Source organism: Mercenaria mercenaria, chromosome 17 (assembly GCF_021730395.1).
Source record: "Mercenaria mercenaria strain notata chromosome 17, MADL_Memer_1, whole genome shotgun sequence".
Lineage (NCBI taxonomy): Eukaryota > Metazoa > Mollusca > Bivalvia > Venerida > Veneridae > Mercenaria > Mercenaria mercenaria.
In genome coordinates this window covers 22,381,136-22,398,609 of record NC_069377.1, presented here as the reverse complement: position 1 = coordinate 22,398,609, position 17,474 = coordinate 22,381,136, and the positions used below count along the sequence as shown (strand labels likewise).

Below are 17,474 nucleotides of genomic sequence, written 5' to 3'. Positions count from 1 at the left end.
CGAACTTTAATGTCTAGTAACATAATCGACAGTTCATATCAGTTTAAGGTGTTGGCAGTAGAATATATTTTAAACCGAGCTTTTTTCCTGCCTTTACTGAACTTGCTTTAGATCACATCTAATCTAGTCGTCTTGTAGAAATGTTTTTCAGTGTATAATATTATGCAACTGCATGTCAATGAAGAGCTACATTCAGATCAATGGTTCAAGTGTTTTGAATAGCTCCACTTTCAACAAGGGAGCTATATATGAATGCGCGGTTCGAGTACTGCTCCTGAGGGGCTATATTAGAAGGGAGTCATATACGATTAGAAAGCCATAACATGTAGTAGCAGCTGGAGATTTGTTTTAATAACACTTTCACGTGACGTTGGAATATGTCTCTCTAGAAACATATAGCAAGACCAAACGCACCTTGAGTATTATGCTGCAATCCAGGCACACACATTATTTAAAAGGACAGACTTTATATCTATTATCAAATTATGTTTTCTTACATTATTGTTTCAACATTTGATTTCACTTATTTCATTTGTACTTAAGTTAGAAGTCGCTCTCAGTTATAATATATATCCTATAGTTTTGCAAACCGTAAAATACCAAATTGTTTGTTAAGTGCCAGGGAAAATACTTTAGCATATACATGTATATATACATACAAGTACTTGCAGGAAAGTTCTCTGAATTTTGACACACCGACGCTTATTGACAAAGAGTCTATAAATTCTACATAAAAAAGTTACATCCTACAAGTACTTCCTCTATAAATCCTGAAATTTAGTCCTAATATTCGTAACAAACATTCATGCTTCAGTATACCAGAATGAGTACAAGGTTAGCTTTATGTTTAGCGGCCTGTTAATTAAGCTAATGTCCAACATAAGTGAAGACTTAAAAGATTTGTTAAGTATATACAGTGCTGTACCATTGTCAAGTTACGCAGAAAAGGAAACAACTTTATTTAGAAAGAGTCTCTTTTGGTTTTTATACTGCAGGCAGCTTCTCAGCTGGCCAGTGCATTTGCGATTGCTCGCACAGAAAGCAAGGAAAATGCCTTGATGGGATTCCAAAATTTCGATCCTTTTGATTGCTTTTAAACCTCAATCCCATCTTAATACAAAACAGACCGTAATAATAGAGCATTTTGTTCACAAGAACGGCCATATTGCGTATAAGATGTAACGAATCATACTTTTTTTGCTTCGTGCCATTTTATTCGTTTTGCATTGCTGATGACTCTGATATTTTAATATCATTGAAAATTATCATGCAATATTTATGATGTTCATGGCTGTTTTCATGAAATGCAACTGTTCTCCACAGTTTAGGTCGTCACACGCAACTTCGCTTTAACGGACATTAAATTTTAATGACGGCAAAATAGTCGTTCCTGTCATAATCCCAGTACAAAGCAAAATGCCCGACGTTTTTATAGTATATAAAGCTTTGAGTAGAAGTTGATCACTTCAAGCTTGATTTCTTTGAGACTATAGAAAAGAAATATTATACTGGCAAATAGGCGATTACCAATATAACCTAAGTTATTAGGGGTAGAACCCGTTTAGTTATACATGTGCGTTAATTGAAACATTCCCTCTAGGTATTCACAGTCTATACATAACTGTCACCCTCTGAGCTTATTGTGTGTTATTTTGTCTCGTAAATGTAACAAACTGTAGGATTTTAAATTGTAAAATATTTAAGTCTACCGACGGATTTTTAAAGCAAAAAGTATTAAATAGCATTTCAGAAGTTAAATTCAAATCATTAATTTAATTATATCGCTAAGTATCATTTATATAAAAACAGTGTTAAAATAACAATTGTATTAGCAATAGTTTCAGAATACAACAGAACCTCATAATATCTAGCGCAGTGGAGGGGAGTCGACGCAGTCTACCAAAATATGCCTTTCAGTAAAGTATGCTTGGCAATGTTTGATGCTCTTTACCTAACATTAAGAAGTTTTCTATTCAAAATATGATTAACGCATTAATCAATCTTCTAAGGAGAAGTAATCTGTTTGTGATATTTTTGTCCGTTAAAAGTTTAGTGTAACGAATGCATCCTTTCTACTCTTTCACTATGTACATCTACCTACATAATAGACCGCCTCGGTAGCCTAGTGGAAGAGCGCCCGCTTCGAGTGCGGGAGGTCGTGGGTTTGATCCCTGGCCGCGTCATACCAAAGACGTGAAAAATGGTACCAGTAGCTTCCTCACTTGGCGCTCAGCATTAAGGGGATATTGCTAGGACTGGTCAATCCGGTGTCAGTACAATGTGACTGGGTGGGATATCATGTGTCTTCGGCGTGATATTCCAGTGAGGCAGCACTACAAAGCTGGGCATTGTGCTCACTGCTACAAGTAGACACCGCCGTTTATATGACTAAAAACTTGTTGAAAAAGACGTTAACATGCACCCCCCCCCCCCCCCCACACCCACACACACACCTCCATAATAATATTTATGACCCTTATGGTATTGATTTGTTTGTTTGTTTTGGGTTTAACGTCCTTTTCAAACAGTATTTCAGTCATATAACGGCGGGCAGTTAACCTAACCAGTGTTCCTGGTTTCTGAACCAGTACAAACCTATTCTCCGCAAGTAACTGCCAACTACACCACATGAATCAGAGGTGGAGGACTAATGATTTCAGACACAATGTCATTTATGAAATAGTCACGGAGAACATACGCCCACCGAGGATCGAACGCACGACCCCGTGATCCGTAGACCAACGCTATCACTACTGAGCTAAGTGGGCGGGCTAAAACAAGACATAAAGAACTGCTGTGATTACTGGTTATATATATAATAAATGACCTTGTTTATTTGTCAAAATAGTAAGTTATGATTTATAAATTGCAGAATTCCAAAATTGTCAAAACAATATAGGTAAAAGATCAAACAAACAGTTGCGGTGTCTTTAGAAATATTGGTAAGGAAATTATCGTTATAACTTTCCACCGATTATGGATAGAACAGAAAACATAATATTCTATTTAAATGTAGAATCAAGAGTACATTAAAAGAAGTGTATAGAGTTTGAATTATCAGCCACTGACTTACAAGAACAAACATATTTTTCAAATATGCGACAGTTTAGTTACAAAACCCGTTGTTGAAGAACACTTTCCTTGAAAATTCACGTGCCAAAGAGCGTAACGTAAATAAAAATGATCGTTAGTGAATATTGTGAACATGCGAAATATTATATCAGCCTAGGAAATAGCCGGGGTTATTGTTTTCAAAGTTTTACTATACCAGCCTCATTCCCAGTTGCGAATGACATTGATTTTGATATTTCAATTTAAATGAATTAAAGACCTTGTGATAACGGTAAAATCTATAACACGACCCTTTAGTTTATACAAAATTTTATTTAAGGTCGATTGTGAAGGAAGTTCTGCAACTTATATTAATCACTCTCGACTCCTCATTCCTGATGGAATCCATCGCCACGAGGGTATGAGAGAAGAGGCCAGGTTCCCTTTTAATGCTGAGCGCCAAGCAAGGGAGCTACTGGTATCATTTGTCACGTCTTTGGTATGACGCGGCCGGGGATCTAGCCCACGACCTCCCGCACTCGAAGCGGACGCTCTACCACTAGGCTATCGAGGCGGTTGACACGACCCTTTGGTAGCATAGAACGCAACCAATCAAAATAATAACAGACTCGGTTTGATTAAATTTGTTCATTAAAAGAAGTGAAAACCCCTTACCATTTAAAACTGATTGGCTGCATTACGGTAAATGCCATCATTATGTTGAAAACTTTGACGCTACACTAAAGGAATTTAATACAAGAACTTGCAGATGGAAATAATGAAATATTTTTTGCCAAGCTTATTGTTATTCGTGAATAGCATCTGTATGTTTCTATCATTCCTATCGTTTTTGTGAACGACACGTGATTCTCATAAAGAACTGACAGGTGTTGTTCCAGGAAGAACCGTTTGGCATTGTTCCAGAAAGGACTGACCTGCGTTGGTTTGTCATTGGTGTAGTTAGCATATCGTTGCTGCTGAATAATATCAACCATCCTACCAAGGAACACATCACGTATTCGCAGTTTTCTTAAAGAGCATGGAACTAGACAATTATGTTCCAAAACCATGCATATTTAATTGATTTGTTAAGGAGAGGGTAATAACTGTTAGAAATTGAAGGCTTGCTGCTAACTAAGGGACCGAACATAAATTTGCAGTTTCCATTGATGTTGTATTATCATGCAACCACGAGCAAGGTACTGCCGTGTTGTTTTTATAGGTGAATATGCAGATGTCTAGATTTAGCTTATGCGCCGGGGCAGTGGCTTTGACCACTGCCTATAAAGATAAAAGAATCAAAGATACTGATTTGGTTGCTCAACAAGTCTACTGGCTACTTGACGTAGACTGCTTGACTGGTTGATGTCACTTCTTTACTCAGCTACGTTGCTGAACTGCACCTCCAGACTCGTCTATGTAGACTGCTTGATTCGCTAATATGACTTTTTGGCTCAACTTCGTTACTAAACTTGACCTCCCAGCTTGTCGATGAAGATTGCTAGGTTCATCGAAGTGACTTAACTGCCCTGCGTGACTTGAAACTTCTCTGTTGACTGACAGACATGTTGCCCATGTTGACTTTCGAAAGTAATTCAACAACACTTGCTGAGCGGCGGTCCACTGCGGCCGTTACCTTTTGAATGTCTGGTAGACGTGACTTTCAGGTAGGCTGACCTACCTAGTTCATTGTACTATATGACCTTCTTAACTGGACTGACTTTTGTAGATCTCGTTGGCCTTCCTATGGACTCCTAGCTGCTACAATTGAACATAACACCTTTGGGGAAATTAACTCGGAAGCAAGTTTGAAATACACCACAAAAAATAACAAATTCTAATGTTTTTTAGATGTAATTAATCTCCACAGCTTCGCATAAATCTAATGTGCAAATGTAATTAAAACTCTGTCACGAAAGGTATTTGTATCCCAAGTAGAAATTGTAAAATGCTTTCTGGTAATTGCTATTTCTTTTCGCATGACCTTGTGATTGCAAAAATAAAAGAAGTAAAACTGATGCACACCTGTAGAATTTCGAATATAAGCCGAAATAATGTTAATTGCAGATAACAGTCGAATACGGTATGCTGTGTTTAATTTGAAGTTGCAGACCACACAATGACGCTCAGCAGCGCTGAAATAAAAAAAACTCCACACGAAAATCGTGCCCGTAGCAGTTACTTTGGGAACATTTCAAACAACTCTAGGAGAATTAACTTATTTTGATGTATAAGCCCATTTTGGGTAGTTCTGCACGTTTGATGAATCGGATATAATGGCATAACGTCATTTATCCTCAAAACATAGAATTAAGTCTGGATTCGGCAAACGAATTTTTTATGAATTAATGGCAAACAGCTAGTAAATTTATTAAAACGACAACGTTATTAGCTTCCTAAAGAAATATACGGTATATGGCGCTTCGCAAGTTAGACAATTTCAAATAATGTCTTAAAATCAGCTTGAAATTTGCGAATCTCTTTAATAATACTATAGGCAAAACTCTCAAAAACAAGCACACGGACATACACATTTTATTTTACCATATTATAGACCATATGGGTATGTACGACTGTGAGGAAATTCATCACTATCTGCATTGTCAAAAATATCTATAATTGATGAAATGTTATCAAAATCGTTATTTTCCCATAGACTCCCTTTGTAATAATTTGTGTGAGGTCCAATTTGTTCAAATCAGTCCAGCAAAAAGCAACAAAAGAAACAAGCACACTACTCTATCTTTTTATGAAGTTTTGAAAAATTCATCCATAATGGAACAATTTTTTGCAGAACCATCTTTTGAAACGTACAAAATTAAATTGCACCAATTTAATGGTTTATATGCGTTTGCTTAAATTTTGACTGCCACATTTTCTTTATGAAGATAAAATTATATTATTTTCGTGTTTAAACATAATTTAAATAAATGATTTCTTATATATTTGTGATAGGTTAAAAACTTAAAATAGAAGAAATGGATTGCTGTCAGACAATAGTGAAAATTATAAGATAGCTTAATATCTATTTATTGTTTTGACATTTCTTAGTGACATTTACAATATACATGTATGTGTCTGGATATAGGCCAACGTCCGCGATTGTACCTTTAAAATTAACCGACTTTTAAGGTGTTTCGTAAGACGATTTGGTGTTTGTAAAATATATAGAATCGTAGTAACGATCATTGTTTTGATGAGAAAGCCGGGAATGATTACTGTAATTCATTTTGTCAGAAAAATATCCCTTATTATAATTGTATGTACTTCTTGTTGAGGACAAGTTTTCGTTAATAATTTAAGAACTTAGAAAGTTTGTTCACCTCTGTATCACCATAAGGTAAGCAGAGAAGATCAAAAATCATAGCCGCATTTTGCAATTGGAACAAATTGTGGTCCGTATTATACTTAGAATATTGGTGATATTGGTTACGATTTGAAACACCTGAATTTCGTGGAGTTCCAACATTCCTTGATATCTATAATATTCGTGTCTAGCCGTATGTAATACTTGCTCACATTCAATTCTTCCTGATCTGAATATCTTGCCGTGTGTAGTACTTGCTCACTTTCAGTTCTTCCTGATCTGAATATCTTGCTGTGTGTAGTACTTGCTCACATTCAATTCTTCCTGATCTGAATATCTAGTCATGTTTAGTACTTGCTCACATTCAATTCTTCCTGATCTGAATATCTTGCTGTGTGTAGTACTTACTTTCTTCCTGACCTGAATTACATTCAATGGGTGATACTTACTTGTCCCCATTCTTTGCTGCCTTGTGATACTTAGTACCAGTGTTTTCTTACTATAATTTATGTTCTTTCAATTATGAAATTAAATCATGATTATATCAGTTTATATATAAATTTACTTAACTAATATGATATATGGGGCCTCCGTGTCCAAATTATGTTCGTTGATTTCGACTGACTTGCCCTCTTTAGGTTTGTAAAAAACGCTTGGGATGTAGAACTCCTCATGTGAGGAGTCATCTAGGCCAATGCTTCTAACCTGTTGCTGGCCTTTGACTGGGGTCTTCCTCCACAATTAATAACTGGAAAGTCTCCATATCTCTTAAAATGTTTCGTTTTAAATAAAGCAAAAAAAAATAAACAACAATTATAATAACTAAACATAGTAAAAAAGAAAATGGTGTTTAAGCTTGTCAATGATAAGATTTTGTGAACGAACAATTAACGGCCTATTTAATTTATACATGTAAATTTTGCAAACTTAAAATGAATAAGATGTTATTATAAATCTTTGTTTCTGTGATATATATTATGATTTAAATGGTACCACATGCAAGTTTGCACTCTTTTCTATGTTTTAATGGAAATAGAAAATGTACGTTTACTTTGAGACTGATTTCCGATACCATGCTAGTAGTGCAGGACGAATTTAAAAACTCCAAGTCGATTCTGTAGGACAAGTTTTACACTACAACCCGTTAATTATATGTAAATGTAATGTAACTATGTGTATTAGATTACGTGTTATATAAGTATATAATTAGAAGCGGACATAAACATTAATGTATTAATTTGATTAATTGATAAAATTTAACATCTTGTCATAATAAAAGATATCACAAATGTTGAAATAAAGCTGATATATACTATAATAGGAAAATTTAACAAAAACTTTAAGGACAGACTTAGATGAAATATAATAATGCTTCCTATTACTTTAGAAAAATTGTTTTCAATACTCGGTGACAGGCATTATTTTATTATAATGACTCATTTCAATGATGCGCAGTTCTCAGAATTTCGATTTTGCCTAAAAAAATTACTACTTGAAAATAAGATCGACCACTTTTCTGCTATCATTTGTCATTGATGTTCTAATACTTGGTTTTACAAAGTGTCGGTTAACTGTGTCGGCGAGGTTTTGTTCCAGTTACCTTTTATTTATTTATGGAATAGTTAAAAATACACATTTATTAAAATTTAATAAAACAAAGCCTACGTCTTCGTCTTAAGAATGCTGAATCAGGTAGTTTACTTTTTCCTCTAAAAATGCTGAATCAGATAGTTTGCAGTTAATTTCTAAGTTTCCAAGTTTAATCAATTTTTTTTTCAGTTTGGATTGATGTATGCAAAATATGAGACAAATACATTAAGAAAAAAAGCAAAGATTTAAGTAATATTATTGTCGTTGCTTTTTAAAACACGCCTTCTCAATATTTACCTTCTTACGATTAAGACTGATCGCCCTCACGATAAGTTCTTCATAACAATATTTCGTCGATATTTGACCTTACTTTGCATGCTCGTAAATATGAAATAATTTAAATAATATTTTCCTTGTCTTCATAATTTTATAGACGTGTATCAAATAAGTGGCCACGAATATTAAGTTTCTTTGGACTCAATACGGACTTGTCATTACAAAATAGGGTTACAGAGCAAATGGAAACAGTGTTAGTTGAATGTATGCAACGTACTGAACAATAGGGGCAACGCCTACAGTTTTTAACTCCATCGTTCGTATCATCTATAAAGTCAGTCCGCTGATGTAACGACATACGGCAGCAGACTTTGGAGATTTTTCTTTGAATTATTTACATGTTTTTATAAAATACAGGAGCAAAGTTACAAAAAAGTAATATAAAATTCAGTGTCTCAAAAATACACAAAGGGCACTTCCTGGATGCTGTACTTTTCGCCCCGCAACTTTTTGCATTTTCGTTTTGTATTTCTCAAATCCAAAAGACGTTACTTTACTCTTTCAAGAGATATAATGCTTTTAATGAGAAAAGTAAGCATGGTTATAACTAGGGGACAAACAAGAGGGTCATGGTGGCCCCATATCGTTCACCTGAATCACGTTATTCAAGTAACCAAAACATAGAAGGTCATGATAAAGGTCAGCCAGGGGTATGTTCTAAAATTATTTTGAAGAATGTTGAGCCAATGTGTTTGACTGTGAGCTTTGCCCTTATGGTCTTCTACGTTCGAGGGTTCTAGAACCAAGCGCTGCAGAGTTATCAAGCTTTTTGTTACTAACGATCATGGTGATCTTTATTATGACCTTTACCCTCAGGGTCATTTACTGGTCAGGACCAGCATTCCTACTAAGTTGGAAGGTCGTAGCCGTAAGCATTGCAGAGTTATAAGCAGGGACCTTTATCTTTGACTTAAAGGTCATCAGGTCAAACCTCTCCATTAGTTTGTGAGTCCTAGGCCCAATCACTGTCGCGTTATAAGGGCTTTTTGCTCTATTTGAAACGAGTGACCCCCGGGCGGGGCCTCTTTTCACCCTAGGAGCATAATTGGAACAATCTTGTTAGGGGACCACTAGGCAATGCTACATACCACATATCAAAGGCCTAGGCCTTGAACTTTCAGACAAGAATATTTTAAAAGTTTTTCCTATAAAAAAAGGCTATGAAAAACTTGGGATTGCCCGGGCGGGGCCATTTTTTACCCCAGGGGCATTATTTGTACAATCTTAGAAGAGGACCACCAGGCAATGCAACATACTAAATATCAAAAGCCCAAGGCCTTGCAGTTTCAGACAAGAAGATTTTTTGAAGTTTTTTTTCCTATATAAGTGTATGTAAAACTTCGGACTCCCCGGGCGGGGCATAATTTGAACTCAGCAATGCTACACACCAAATATCAAAGGCCTAGGCCTTGTGGTTTAAAACAAAAAGATTTTTTAAAGTTTTCAGTTAAAAATATTTGTTTAGCTCCTGTGACCTAGTTGTGCAATGGACCGAAACCATCTGAATAACTTTGAAAAAAGACCACCCAAGGATCATTGCTGTGAAGTTTGGTCAAAATCAAATTAGCAGTTTAGGAGGAGATGTCGTTTAAAGAAGTTGTTGACAGACGGACGGACTGACTGATGACGGACGACGGACATTGATCGATCTCAATAGCTCACTATGAGCACTTCGTGCTCAGGTGAGCTAAAAGGTAACTGTCCCTAAGGAACATGATGTGTTCAATTAATTGGTACATCTGCTCATACTGATCACAAAGCGGCACATCTTTAGAAAATTATTAATAAAAAAGTAATTTTCCTATAACTCTGAACATATGATTTACATAAAAGCCGTGTAACACGAGGTCGCGGGGCGATAAAGCGAAATTTAGTAACTAAAATGGTCAGGGCGCTGGGCGAAAACACGATAATTAGCGCTCTTCAAACGTCGAGTTTTCGCACCGCGCCCCCGACATTAGAGTTACTCAATGCCGACTTTTCGCCCCGCGACCCCGCTAATTATCGTGTTTTCGCTCCGCACCCCCGCTAGCGAGTTTTCGCCCCGCGCCCCGCCATTTTAACTTGTCAATTCTCGTGTTTTTGTTCGGCGGTGTTGCGGGGCGAAAACGCAAAATGGCAGAAATCAGCCACCATATATATGTCGTGCAAATGTAACATAATTTTATTTTTACAAGCGGACATTAATGTCTTTCATTTCAAGATATGGCTCTGAGCGTATATATCTGTCGCACAAATGTCAAAATCTAAATGCACTATGTAAATGGGTCGTTGTGATTAACTTACTTCTTTCAAGGAATGATTCATATGACTCTGGGCGTTTATATCTGTTGCATAAATGTCGAAATCTAAATTCACTATGTAAATAGGTCGTTTTGTTTTACTTGTTTGTTTCGAGGTATGATTTATCCATTTTTGTATTCATCATGTCTCGTGATATATTGTTTTGCCTTCGCCGTCTGTTTATCCGTTGTCCGTTTGGCACTTAAACTTTATTCATAGGTGCTTATTCTTTCTTGAGCTATGGTCTCATCAATGCCAGTTTGAATACTTTTTCAGTACTGTAATAAGGATTAGAATGGCACAAAATGTTATGATCAGTACCAAGCCTAGTTGCGCATAATTTACCGATTTATAGTTGGATGATGTTTCAAAGAATTATTGAACTTTAAAATATCAAGTAAATAAATTATGTATGAACTGCTTTTTTTAATTGTCTAGACTACTCAGAATCTACGGGTTAAGATTTCATCCAAACAATGTGTCAAGGCCACGTTTGCATATTATCATCGTTGTCAGCGTTTACCGGTTGCTTTGTTGTTATAAAGATTCCCGCCGACATATTATTTGTCCCGGTCATAGGTTGATAAATGGTGTGCACTGTTCATTTTCCAAACCAGTGATGCATCTAAAATATTGGCCATTAGTTAATAATTTAAACCACCTGCTATGTATTCTTACCTGTTAACAGAGACCATTAGTTGCTTTCCCGATTTGAGCATCTGTCATATATTAACGTGTTAATAAAGAATACTATTTTTGCCCTGATTTTATCACCTGTCGTGAAATTTTAAACCTGTTAAATTAATATATACCACCAATTTCATTTTCGACGTGAATTCTAACCTGTTAGTACAAGTCACAAACACACTGATCTTTCAACAGTGCAAAAAATGCTTGTTTTTGCAAATTTTGTAAATATCTTTCGGGGCTTATATTTACTATTGCTTCAGTTTAATGACGTATGTTATAATTATAATGAATAATAAAAAAAGAAAAAATTGAAAGATCGATTGATATAAAATCTATAGTAAAGAAAAGTTTAATTTCAGACCCGCTGATGAAAATTACGCTTTTTTATTAAAAATAAAAGGGACTAACCCACACATTCACACATTTTAGCCGAAAAATATTTTCTCTCGAACAATCCATAAAAATGAGTACTCTGAAAATGTCTAGTGGAACAAACTTATTGCCTTAAGATTTTAGCAAGATATTTTTATAAATAACTAAAAATATTGAGCAGAAGGTAGAATTTTGCTGCAACGCTTTTAAATAATGCAGAAAATTACATTCTTTTTGCATTTTTACCAGTATCTAACTTTTATTTTCACCCACTTTATCATTTTTCAGTGTCATAAATTATATAACTTCTATACCAAACTTTGTTGAAATATTTCACCTAAAACTTGAGCGATTAGCTTGAAATACTAAGAATGGATCTCAATTGATCTCAAATATGGGCAATGGATTGTTACCTAATTCAGGTTAGCCCCTTGAAATAAGAAAAAAAGATAAGCTATCAATTTCATCATGGCTTTATCAAATATTTACATGTTTGTACTGTATAATTGCACATGCAATGTATTACCTTTTTCTCATATTTATTGCTACATTTAAAACTGCACTCAAATTTATTATAATGAAACGTCATGTATGTAAGTGAAACAGGACAGTGATTTATAAGATATTTAAATCAAAATATTTTTTTTTTTGAAACTTTTGCTGACTTATGCACATCAATTCATGAATAATGCATACTTTTTGTTTCTAATTAAAGTGTTGTCTCGCGAATATTCAAAAGGTTCGACCGAGATTTTTTAAGGTAGAGACTTGGTAGTACGTCTTTTGTGCAGCTTGGTTTTGAAATTGGATATTGAACAACTGTGAAAATTGTAAGTCTATACATATACATTGCTTTTATACGACATGTAAAGGGCAGTCGTTAGTAAATATTTTTATGTATGAAAAAAAATACTTTAAGCAGATTTTTTATAATATAACAGTAAACTGTGTCAGCTTATATCACAAGGAGAATATCAAAATTATGTTTATGTATTATACATCTTAAAACAAACTGTTTCACAAGGTGAACACCGGAGATCACATTTCAACACACTAACACCCGAAATAATATTTTCACATGTTAACACTGGAGATGTTCACAAGTTAGCACCGGAAGCCAATACCGGAGATAACATTTTAAAAGTTAATACCGGAGATTATAATTTCACTAACTGCGGCAATACATGTTTACATATTGCATATGGTGATAAGCAGTGAAAGCTAGCTCAGTCTTACACAGAAACTAAAAATGTCCTCTGTAAAGCAGTCATAATTAACGATATGTTACACTGTCCAAGCACGGACATCAACTACAAATATTTCAAATAGGAGTAAACTATAACAAAAGCCTTTTTTTCATCTTATCACCAGTGTGCTAAGTTTGGGATGTCTCTACCGAAACCTTCGTCACAACAATTTTGTTAACATTTGTGCCAAAGAATAAATCTAGAAAAAAAAACAACATTCGGTCATATGCACTTCAGACGAGGTTTCGAACGATCATCTGTGAGGAGCAAGTGATTTGAAGTCAGCGACCGGAACTAAAGAGGCCCAATCAATTAAGTCTGTGTTGCATTTTATGACCGAACGACTTTAGATTGTATTTTATCACAGCTACAGTCTTGCAAATGTTTCGCGACGATTGTAAAATTGAGACACCGTACTTTGGCCCAGTTTGTTTTGCTTTCTGGTCCTCATTAGGTCTATACATTTTTTCTGCCTTATAGGTTTCCATTTAAGCCAGTGCTTCAGGGCGTGTAAAGTATTGTATGATGGCTAATGAACGTCTTCTAATACTTAATCATTTTTCTTTTATTTTCTGGTTATATTCATCAACGTCTTATTACCAACGTTTATAGCAATAAGGAAATATTCCTGAATGCATGAAGCAAATGCATTTTTGTACTTAGCCAATTTTCACCCAATGAATATTGTATTCAAATAAAACGATTCTGTTTTACATATATTTGCTATAACAAAGGACCGTAGACAATCTTTCATCGGAAATTCTTGCCTTAATGACTTTATTCAAAGATGTCATAATGTCATGGAAATAAAAATAAAACGCGGCTCACCCAAATGTCAATTTTATTCATTGAAATAATTGAATATTTTTTCTGAGTGAAAGCAAATCTTTGAACTATAAGAAAAAAATATTTTATGATTCAAGCTTCCATGAATCATAGAGATATGATAATAAGTATATAACAGTGGCTTGGTTCGACTCGAGTGGATGTTTGTCAGGCCGGATCACACGAGGCGTCGGTAGTGATCCAGCTTAACAGAATCCGCGAGAGCTGAATACAACATCCCTAATCACGCTACTGTTATAATCACTCTTTATTTTATACCTACTTTTTGTTTGCTGTCTTTTAACGAAAATGAATAAATGCATTCTGCAAAACCGTCATGCATATTTATTAATGACAGTAGTCTTGAAACATGCAATTGATTTTGGAAACAAAATGGACCTCACGTAAGTTTACATAACGGAATATCTGTTGTAATAATAATTGTGATGACATTTTTTGCGAATAGATATTTCTCTACAATGTAGATTCTAATGATACTGTTAACACATGTAAATCGTCATCATGCTTTTACATGTATATGTTCAAATGAAATATACGCGTCTTATTTCAGAGATATTTGACCTTCATTTAAGAGATTCTTACATTTCAAGCAGATTTTACCTTGTAGAAATGTTATCGGTTTTACGAAAAACGACACAGGAAATGACATTTATATGATCGTTTAGGATGATTTTGTTTTCCGCACGCGGTGTACAAGTTTTAGTCTATGTTATCTGGATGAACGACATACCGTCATTACTTCCTGTAAATTATCAAACATGCAGAACTACCTTCATTTACTTGTGCAGGGATTTTGTTTGTATCCGTGTTTTTTGTATTTAGATCAAAAATACCTGTACTGTAGAACATATTGGGAAAGGTTTCTTGTTCAACCTTGACAACTATTGTCAAAATGTAACGGAAACAATACTTATTTATAGTTTATTACACTAAAATACTCTTATTTTTTACAGATGTTACAGTTACTGGTACTGGCTTGCACCATAACGTACGTCACGGCGGCATGTAGAAGATGCTTACCGATGAATGAAAATCAAAAGTTCTGCCAAGCTGATTTTGGTACGGCACGTTTGGTTTTGTCATTGTAGTTCCGGATTAACATAGTCATACATTTTGCTTTTTGATTAATAATGACTTTCCAAATTTGTTAATTAAGAGGACATTTTAAAGTAGCCTGTGTATTTTTTGTCGCATTAATAGTTTACATTTTTATAATGACCAAAGGACAAGATGTTAACCATAAAGAATGTTTCAATACCATCGTTTAAGTTGATTTTTGTAGTATGTGTTTTTTGCAGCCGGGGTGTTTAAAATAATGGACAATGGAACGGTTATAGGGGTTGACAGAGTGTATGAAGTGAAGTTGCGTACCCTATACAGAAAAACTACTGTAAGCATTTTTATACGATATCATTTGAAAAAACTATGGTAAGTTCAATGTCGCAATAGATCATTTTTGTCTTGACTTAAATATATTCTTCCGATATATTATTGATTATTATTCATGCAATTTTTTAATCAGTTGTCAGTTGTATTACTCAAAGAATTTTTCATTATCCTTCACGGAAATAATCAGTTAATTTAAGAACGAATATTCATTCACCAGAGTATTGTAAATAAATGGAAGTAGCTTTTTAATGTTTCAGAACATACAATAAACTGGAAATGTGGGGATTTAAGGAATCCAAGTTTTTTTAACCGTCAAAACATATCAAACTTAAAATTTATAGATGTTGTACTTATTACCCTTTCATTTAGCACAAACTGTTTAATGGCAATTTATACAAGGAGAAATGTAATGATAGTATTAACTTGACAGATTACAAAAAATAACCCTGGTCCATGGAAGTTATTTACCCCAGCAGATAGCCGAGCATGTGGAACTACTTTTGTCTCAAATGCCTACTATGTTGTCTCAGGTAAATATTGAGGTACATTTCATCTCAATTAAATGACTTTACTGCTTATGTGACTATCCAAACAATTGAAAGAGAAATTGATTCTTATGAAACTTTTATTTCTTTACCATGGTCAACATTTTTTTTTTCAAATGAATTACAACACACTTCACCACAGTGACATCTAGTAAATATTCACGTTTGAGACTCAACAAAAACCAAGATGAATTTCAAACTCTTCCTGGTTTTCGTTACGCATGGATTTTGTTTGAAAAGGTAAGTGTAAGGTATACTAGTGCACTAAGGTAAATGTCACTTTAAGAGGTCTTACATCTCGTTTTACGTGTCCTGTCTATAACTCTTTCACGCATAGTGGATTTTCTGTATAGTAGTTGCAATTTCAATTACAATCTGTTGCGCCTTACCATTAAATCAAGATAAGGGTTCCCAGTGGACACAAAGGCATATAAAACAGTACTTAAGATCCAAGAGGAACAGCTATATTCAAATTCCCTTTAAAGGAGTGTAAATATGAATGTGTACATGTACATAAGGAGTATGTGATAAAGTAAAACCTATAGACGAAATTAACAGAGAAAATGAAACAAAGAACACAGTTGTTCACCGAAGTTGCAGCTTCAGTGGTTCTAAACATAACTGAGCTGAGTGTAATCCGCTTTACCGTGCATCAAATCTCACAGGGTATTGTTGAATCTCTTAAACACAAGATCTGCAATTAGTCTTTTTTACAGTTTTATACAAGGGTGTATGGAATACGCTAAGGATCAAAGTCGTACAGTTAATTTGAGTTGTCTGGACGTGCCAGTATTCTTCTCAATACTGTTATAAAATAATCTGGCTTTGATAATACATGAACGGCATATATGACATGGAAAAGCGACCAATATCATCGTTTCAAATTATTACAAATGTCTGAATGTTACAGGATATTATAAAGAAATACCTGGCCAGCTTGCTCAAATGACAACCACCAAGTGTTCGTTTAAGCAGTATTTTGATATTGATCCGGTGCCTTCATATCTCCCTCCTACGTGTGTTACAACAGAATCAGAGGTAATTATAACATTCATTAGATACTTTATCTCTCGTGTTCTTAACACGGAATAACCATCTGATTTGTTTAGGTACCTTTTTTTAACGTAGTTTCTGGATATATCCTGTAATATCCTCTGCGATGTTTTTTTTTTTGTTTATTGTTGACTCAATATATTTTTATTTGTAGGGAAGGGGACTTTGAATCTCATTGGTCTTGTTATGTGTGATCTGTATATATTCGCGCAACTGATGGAATCATAATCACTGCATCCAATTATATTGATATTACTAGAGCGCAATGTAAAATTAAGCGCAATCGCTAGCTTCGGCCTACTACTGTATAGATGCATTTTTGCATAAGCTGTCCTTTTAGAAATCTTGTAAAATAAAAGACAACATTAATATAAGACGTCAAAGTAAAAAAAATATATAACTTCAAATGTAAGTCACATACAGGTATATGTATGTTTTGTTTCTGTATATAAAACTGGCGGCTCATGTTTATGTTCTTCTTTCCATTTCTGTTTCAGACCACGGAAATACTGTAAGTGAAAGGTATTTTACCTTACAAGGACACAGCTGTCGGTGAGAGCGAATCGGAAAACGCTGAAAAATAACAAATGTTATGCAACTATGATGTGTAAAATCATGAAATATATACATGTATTTATTTTTTTTTTGTTGGATTTAACGAAACACCGACACAAAACAGATCATATGGCGACTCTCGTTTAGGGCAAACCCTTTACTTTATCTGGGGACCAAACGCCGCTCTTCATGGAATTACACGCCTCAAAA

At 34.7% G+C, this 17,474-nt stretch overlaps 1 protein-coding gene across 1 annotated transcript; it reads left to right on the top strand.

The window, feature by feature from the left end:
- The first annotated feature begins 12,338 nt into the window (after nt 1–12,338).
- LOC123535616 (uncharacterized) lies at nt 12,339–16,878 on the top strand. Its single transcript, XM_053527698.1, has 6 exons — nt 12,339–12,459; nt 14,676–14,781; nt 15,021–15,112; nt 15,542–15,641; nt 16,567–16,694; nt 16,864–16,878. The coding sequence occupies exons 2-6, from the start codon at nt 14,676–14,678 to the stop codon at nt 16,876–16,878; spliced, it is 441 nt and encodes a 146-aa protein (XP_053383673.1). The 5' UTR covers nt 12,339–12,459.
- The last annotated feature ends 596 nt before the right edge of the window (nt 16,879–17,474 follow it).